Source organism: Python bivittatus, unplaced genomic scaffold (assembly GCF_059951505.1).
Source record: "Python bivittatus isolate LINGU-HERP-01145 unplaced genomic scaffold, Pbiv_v1 ctg000020_np1212, whole genome shotgun sequence".
Classification (NCBI taxonomy): domain Eukaryota; kingdom Metazoa; phylum Chordata; class Lepidosauria; order Squamata; family Pythonidae; genus Python; species Python bivittatus.
This window is the reverse complement of record NW_028277030.1, coordinates 63678115-63686490: the sequence shown is the minus strand read 5'-3', so window position 1 is coordinate 63686490 and position 8376 is coordinate 63678115. Positions and strand designations below refer to the sequence as shown.

The following is an 8376-nucleotide window of genomic DNA, read 5'->3' as shown; positions in this document are numbered from 1 at the left end:
TGCTAAAATAAAGATATTAACTTCGTGTCCCTCTCACCCCCACGCATAAGGCAGATATGCTTAAAAACTCGACCCTAAATATTAAGTGGCACTCCCCTGAGTTTTGCGCGGTTAAACAAGCGGCACTTGCATATTAATGTCCTTACAAGGAGCACCTACCAAATTCGTCTGAATTAACAAGAGGGAGGGAGCTAACAACCCGGGGTTACGGGGGCTGCCTCTCGCACGATGAACAACTATCCTCGACGGGAACCACGAAGACCGTTGCGCCGCCCTCCCGTCGCGCCTTCAGATCCGGCAGAGGCGCCCGGAGCCTCCGTTATTTCTAACGGAACGTCCCCACGCCCTCGTCCCGCCCACCTCGCCTTCTAGCCCCGCCCCCTCGCCTTCCCGTAACGCTTACCTCCTCCGCCTACTCTGTGATTGGCCCGGCTTGCTCCTTCCCCGCGAAAGGGGGCCTCCCCTTCTTTCCCCTTAGTCTCTCGACTGCTGCGCTGGTCTCAGTTCCGCACTCCGTGACCGGGCAAGCGATTGTTCTGGTTAGAGCGGGTCAGCGGGTGCCTCCGCGGGAGCAAAGGTGCCCGTTCCTATGGTCGGGCAGGGCGCCTCTAGGGACCGCAGCCGCTCCAGTACTGCCTCCCCCTCCGCTCGTCGGGTACCTGACAGCCAGCAGCGGAGGCGCCAGCATGGCCAGTCCTAGCGAGAGCAACAGCAGGCGCCCCAGGAGCTGACAGAGTCTGCTACCCATCGCCCGCTCGCCGTCGGCCGATTAACCACGGGTCGCCATCGCCTGTCCGCATTCAGCCGAGGGCTCCAGCCGAGGGGGAGCCGTGGTTTTGCGAAGAAGAGGCGGCGGCCGTGGCGGCGGCAGGGTCTCGAGAAAACTTCCTGTCGCTGGGGAGGACGACGAAGTTGCCCCCGGCGGCGGCCCGAGACGAGAGGCGCGGGCTAGTCCCGCTGCTCGCCCGCTCTGAGTGTGGCGGCGGCGGCGGCGGCTGCCGCAGGGGAGCCTTGCGAGCGGGCCGCCCCGCGGTTGTCCCGCGGCCGTCGTCATCCTCCACCCGGAACTTACCACGGGGGCTGTCATGCCAGCCGTCAGCCTGCTGCCGCTCTTCGGCAGCCCCGCGGGCCCGGGCGCCTTGGGTGGCTCCTTAGGCGGGGGGCCCTTGGGTGGCCCCGGGGGCAGAAAGGGGCCCGGCCCCAGCGGTGCGTTCCGCCTGACGGAAAAGTTCGTGCTGCTGCTCGTGTTCAGCGCCTTCATCACGCTTTGCTTCGGGGCCATCTTCTTCCTGCCGGACTCCCCCAAGCTGCTCAGCGGCGTCTTCTTCCACTCGACCACCCTCCAACAGCCGCCGCCGGTTCCGCCCGCGCAGGGCGATCCGCACGTCCCGCTGCCGGCGGGCGCGGGCAGTAGCAGCAGTTACGGGGCCGGCGCGGCGGAGGAAGCGGCGGAGAACTTGGCCAAGATCCGCGAGGATCACGAGCGCGCTTTGCGAGAGGCGAAAGAGACTCTGCAGAAGCTGCCCGACGAGATCCGCAGGGACATCCACCAGGAGAAGGTGAAGCTTCTCCTGCAGGACAAGTTGGGCCGGAGAGAGGCGGGGGCCCCCGGATTGCCCGACTTGCCTTTCCGCAAACCTATCGGGGCCATAGGAGCGGAACCGAGCGATCCCGCCGTCCAGAAGAAAAGAGAAAAGATCAAAGAGGTAACTACTGCAGGCACTCGAATATACAGCCCTTATGACTTATTTTCTCACGATCTCTCGAACAGCCGGTCATTTTTGTCTTTCTCCAAGTGTAGTTGGTTGGTTTATTGGCACTCTTACTAATACCCTTTCTTGATATCCGTGACCTTCATGACCTGCTTACCCCGCATGTTGTTTCCAAGTGATTTCGCAGCTATTGTGCTTGGGTGCGGTCCTGTGATGGGGACGTCTTTTGACGTGAGCAGAAACTTCTAATGGGGAATAGAGAGGACACGTGTCACTCTTGTAAAACCGACAACGTGGGCAGTCTTTTGAGAAAGCAAATTGTATCAGCCCTTATTTCTGAAGACCTTTTTCCAAAGCTGAAAGATGGCAACAGATTATAGTGATTTACTTTTAATCTCTACAATTTGGAAGCCACAGCTAGAGAAGGTGTAATAACGAGAATGGTATCAAAGCCAGAAGGAGGAAAGGAAACAAAATGTCTTGTGTTTTTGCTTTGATTATGGTATCAGACACAATTAGTGCCTGAAAATATGGGGGGCGGCGACAATACAATACAGTACAGTATGCTAAGCCAAAAGATACTTCTGTAATCAATTGTCACTCAAGATTTCAGTCCACAATAGTAAAATTTAATGGGTAATATGGGGAAAAAATACTAAAAAACATAACAGCTTTATAAACTAACTACATTTGCATACAAGTCTCTGAACCAAATTTGTTTAATATTTCAAGACAAAATTAAAGAACTTAAACATTAACTACATATTTTAAATTAACAGACTCATCCATAAGATATTAACTGGTGGATATTATTAACTGATATAAATATTGTTAAAAGTACTCTTTTTACAATTTTCTGGTATTATCCATTTTCTGGTATTATCCATTTTCTAATGCTATAAAGTATAGAGTATTGTTTGGGTCATACCTTGACATTCTTGAAAATCTTTCCCATGAACAGTATTTTCCTATTTGAAGTAAAGGAGGGGTGATACTGTTTGCTACTGTGAGTGAATTAGTATGCTGAGGAAACAATGGAAGAATGGTCTTTTAAACTGTTTATTGAGCATTATTCTGTATGGGTAACACAATCATGTCTGTTCAGTGAGATGGTACTAAAACTTTTAAAACTATAAAGAGTTTAAAAGTAGCCTTTATATGGAATATAACACCTGCACATAAAGCAAGTTATATAGGAAAGAATATGAAATGAACAGTAGGTGTATAAAGGTAAGAGTGATGAATAGAAGTTCTTTACTATGTCAGCTAGCCCAGTAAAGACAGTTTTATGGAAGATAAGCTAACTAGCTGCACTTGCAATAAGATCTGTGTAGCACAGTGTATTAACCAATATATTCCATCAAATGTTTGTCAGCTGTTAAAGTAGAAGAATTGGATGAAACTCTGGGAAGTTATATCTAGTATTAGAACAAATTGCTATGCAGAGTCTATAAAGCTGTGTCACTTGTAGAGATTCAGGGTATAGTGTGTTTGATCTCTGATTTATAAGATACCTGTTTCCTGAACTTTGGAGTAATAAATCTAATAAAAATGTTCTAAGGGTTGTATGTAACAGTAGTGATGGATTACATGCATGCCTGCTCATATTTTCAGGTTTTTCATTCAGGAAATTCAAGCTAGTTAATCTCTATAGCTGGTTACCCTTATGAGATTAAAACACTTATTAAATGAGAAAAGTTTCAAATAAAAACTGCTACTGCTATCAGTAACTGGCATAAAGAACCTAAAGAAAATCTGTACAGACCCCGGGAGGAATAAAAACATTTTAGATCAAATTAGAATATTGTGTTGCCACTTGAGGTGGTTCTTATGATCCTCTAACTGTGCATTGGAATAGATGAACATAAATACAGAGCTTGATCCATGTGATGTCATCTACTGCAGAACATTTTGCTTGTTCAACAAGTTCAAGATTTTGTCATGAAGCCTTTTGTTTTCTTGATACACTTTGTTTCCTTTGTAAGCATTCCTTCCGTTGGCAAAATGCAAATTGTATTCAAATAGTTGTCTAGCTTGGATTCTCTTTAAGCGTGATCTCATGCAAAATCCCGAATAAGTGAAGATAAAGATACCTTCAAGTCAACCTCAACTTTTGATAACTACATCCCTGCAGTTTTCTTGACTTTTGTGACAGTTTTAGGGAAGTAATTTGCACTGCTTTTGGGGGGCAGGTGTGTGGGGGGGGGTTTATACTCCAGAGCTGACAACAGTCCTAGAAGTCCCAGGTAGCCCCCTGGACTCTAAAAGTCTGTAAAATTTTCAGACCAGGGGGAAAAATACTTTCAAGCATCCTTTACCAATCTAAAATCACTTTGTTACAATATGATTGCTACCTGTGTAACAGTGAAAACTTGTTTTAATGGACTAATTGGGAAGAGGGTTTGTCCATTATTCCCCACAAGTCTGGTAAATTGAAAAGCACGTAATTACAGCAACCCAGATAACATCATTTCCTATTTATTTCTGCATGATAATGTCATTTGTGTAATGACATCATCACACCTTATGTCAAGCGCATAATGTCACTGCACAAAATGATGTAAACTGCTGCAGAATTTAATCCATTGCATTGATGTCTGGAAAGTTGAGATTTCAGTGATTTTGTCTTGCCAGTTTATCCTGTGTGTAGTTGATCTGTAGATTTAGTAGTATGGTTGGATAAGTGATTTTGCCAGAGCTGGATTATAAAGCATTCAGGTTATGAAAGGTCATCCTCACTTGTTTTTATATCTGATACTATATAAAGTTTTTCTCCCTGTGTAAACTGCTACTTTATTTGCATAAAGTTCTGGGATCTGTGTAGTATTCTGCAGACAAAAATATCTTATATTAAAATCTAGAACCAGGTATTTAGCTTTAGGACATTATGCATCTAAAGGGAGGACATTCTGTCAATAACCTTTCACCTTTTCATCACTGCAGTTTTTTTACAATTCAGTGGTAAAAGCAACTTTTTGCTAGATCTTCAATATATTTCACTGGTACTGCTTCCTACTGGTTTGGTTTTGTTTAATTTTTGGTAATTCCTCTTTGAAATGCATAGTACAAGCACTTTACAATCTTGAGTCTAATCATAATAAAATTATACCTACAGCCTTATTCTGCTCATGCAAACTTTGAAATCCTCACTGTGTTCAACAAAGCTTTTTATAAAGTATGCACTGAATGTAATTGAAGCAGAATATTTTAGAATACACTTCTTGAAGCATAGATAAATGGTGCTAGCGGGGACAACAAAATGTTCTTGAACATATATCCAAGAACATAATATGTGTTTTTGATGTGTAATCTTATCAAGATTGTTAACTTATTAAAGCTGAGAATGTTTTATCATAAAAGTAAAATAAAACTTAAACTTGCTTTCTAAAGGTTATAGTTTTGGCTACAGTTTTAAAAGATTGCTAATGCTATACATTTAATAGGGCTGTGCAGAACAACAAGGGACACTTAAGTCATGGCAAGACTGCAAGTGGAAGTGCTGCTCTTCAAAGTTTTGGGCAGATGTCTCTGCTTGAAAATTCAGTGCAGCCTTATGAGAGCCTTCCAGCCCAGGTTTTCTGTATATGTATAAATTTATCAAATAAATAACTCTGTGTGGGCACGCACCATAGATGTTGCTTCTGGGACTGCCAGTTACCCCCTGAAGTGAAGTGGCTCACTTCACCACCAATCCCCCCAATGATTTGTAGCATTTAGAATCTTTAAAAAGAAGCTAATTTAATCTTGACAAAATAATAGCAAAAGGAATTTGAAATCTAGTAACATAGTATTTTTAATTTCAAAACAGGATGTTCTATCATCAGACCAAAATGAATTCTACACGTTTTGACCTGATTTGATATTGTCATGTGATAAGTTAATTATATTTCCATTTGGCTAAGTCATCCCCAAAAACTCATTAAGAATAATGTAGAACACTTGACCCTACCTTTTAACTGTGTGAATCTCTAGAAATACAGTTGCCAGGAAAAATATAGTAGCATGGCATGAGATACTTCATCACTCTAGTGGTTCTTTGTTCTACCCAGTTATATATAATCATATACATAACTGGGTAGAACAAAGGACCACTAGAGTGATTGGTGTTTATTTTTGCATATGCATAGGTAGGATTAACTTTTCATTTCTTTCCTAATTAGCTATCCCTCACTTATCCTAGAAACATCTTGTATAGTGGCCTAGAATTATAGTACAGGGTTGCTGTTGTTGTTGCTTGTGCCTTCAGGTCATTGTTGACTCTTGGCCAGTGCCTGGACTAGTCCCTGCAGTTTTCTTGGCAAGATTTTTGGAAGTGGTTTGCCCTTGCCTTCTTCCTAGGGCTGAGAGAAAGTGACTGGCCCAAGGTCCCCCAGCTGGCTTCATGCCTGAGGCAGGACTAGAACTCAGGGTCTTCTGGTTTCTACCTTGGTGCCTTAATTGACTGGCTCTCATAATAGAGTTTAGGATGATGCTTTTTTAAGAGTTAGATAAAATAACTTCTAAACAACTTCTGTATTGAATCAAGCAGCCCTAAACCACCTAATTACTAGAAATAAAATATCACAAGATAATTGACTATGGCATAATATTTCATTGACTAAACTTCATCTGCAGACATGTAAGTATTTTCTAACATGTTTCTTTAGTTCTAACATGGCTAACTACTGAATAATTATTAAAATACAGCTTTCCCAGAACTGCTGTATAAAAAGAAGAGTTAGGCTTGCTTACATGGTTCTTGTTCTCCACCCATCTGCAGCTTTGAGAAATGCAGTACATGTATAAGTTTACAAGATTAAAAGTAAAATTTCAGCATTGTTATCACATAGCTAACATATCATAAACACATTTATAATGGTAATTCATCTATGAAATTTATATATTATGTATAATATTCAGACTCAAATTGCTAAAATAACTGTAATTTTCAAGTCTTGCTTAACTATAAAAGTTTACAGGAAAGGTTAAAGCTATAATAGAATATTTCAAAGTCAAATTCATGATATATTTCTTTAACAAAACACAAGAATCTTAGTTTTCGTTCAAAAATGAAAACTTTAGTTCATTGCTACATTATATGTTTTTAATTTTTTCCCCCCAAATATAAAGAGTTTTAATGTTCTCTCTGACTATATCCTGCTGTCAATGTAATTTGAGGAGAAACTCCCTTTCACCTCCTTCCTTTTCTTGACAGTGCAACAGCTGATGGCCCCAAGTCAGCAACAACCCACAGTTTGTGCATATTTGTTTCCACAAAAATATTCATATCTAAATCATCACTGAGTTGGTATTGACTTTGGAGTCCTATCAGCTATACCTGTACATAGTCATCATCCTATTCTTTTCTGAGATAAGCAAGACAATATAGAGCACAGAAAAAGAATAAAAGTAGAAGGTAGCACTATTCATTATACTTATCTGCACTGCATTTCCAGATTTTGCTCATTGCTACCTGTCATTTTTCAGACTATTGCTACACACCTTTCCAGATGAACTGTATAAACTAATCTGCCTGTAATTCTTGTATCTATTCTTTTTACCTTTACCTTTCTGTAAGGGAACAATAATGGCATTGTCAGGAGAGATGCTGTCTTCACAAACAGGTTTAACGTCCTATAGGCACTCCATAAGCAAACCACATTTGTATTTTAACATTTCTCCTACCCTCTACACCTGCAACTTTTATTACATTCATAACTTCATCAATTTTTTCCTTGGACATTATCATTTACAGAATGTGTTTCAATTCCACTCTTCAACATATCATTATTCCTATGCAGGTCTCTAAAATATACCTCCAGTATACCTCACTTCAGTTTCACCTCAAATAATTTAGCCATTTTTGTTTTAATTCTCTTCACTCTGCCCTCTTAACCCACTTCCAAAATACTTTTTTTTATTTCCATCAAATTCTGCATTTTTGCCTCTTAATTTTAAGCATTTCTTACTCTTTTTGACTATGTTCTCTATAACTATATTTTTCTGTATATCTTTCTCTCACCCTCAATTACTGAAGCATTTACATTTTTTTCTAATCCTTAGCCTGTATATTCTTCTTTCACTCTTGTTTCTTTTAGTTTTGTTTTACTCTATGCCCACAGCCTTCCCAATTATCTTAAATACGTTGTATGTATGTAAAGATTTTTTTTTCATTTTATTAATGCATGTCCTTTACCATACACTTCTTATATATCCCCGGTCTCATTCTTTATATGCCATGATCATCAACAGATGATCCTATGAATATTAACCTCCACTACCCATCATTACTCTGGTCAGCCAAGGCTTTGACATATTTCTTCTCTTGGCTCTTCCACACAGGAGGAAAGCCAAGAAAACTAAATAGCATCAAATAACACCATGCAGGATGCTGTGTTGTTGTTCGGCAGCCACAAACTCTGGTTTGTTCCTCCATAAATAACTCTGAACACTATGATTGGTTCTCAGCTTTGGTCCTAACTTGTTAAGAGAAGCAAATCAGAGTACAGTAGTGACAAACAAACCATGGGCAGAGCCATCTGGGTTAATTATTCATAACCCACTGGGAAGCAGAGTCAAGTGGGAGTGATTGAGTAGTATATAACAGCATGCTTTTTATTCCTGGGTAATCCAGAATCCTGTTCAACTGTTGTGTGGAAACATTCCCATAATCACTCCCTTATTA

General features: G+C 41.2%; 1 protein-coding gene across 1 annotated transcript in view; it reads left to right on the top strand.

Moving 5' to 3' along the window:
- The first annotated feature begins 473 nt into the window (after window positions 1-473).
- Window positions 474-8376, top strand: part of MAN1A1 (mannosidase alpha class 1A member 1) — a 73507-nt gene continuing 65604 nt past the window's right edge. Inside the window, exon 1 of the mRNA XM_007428300.4 lies at window positions 474-1706. Within this exon, the coding sequence (XP_007428362.2) occupies window positions 1086-1706 (621 nt within the window). The 5' untranslated portion in view covers window positions 474-1085. The remainder of the gene's footprint in view (window positions 1707-8376) is intronic.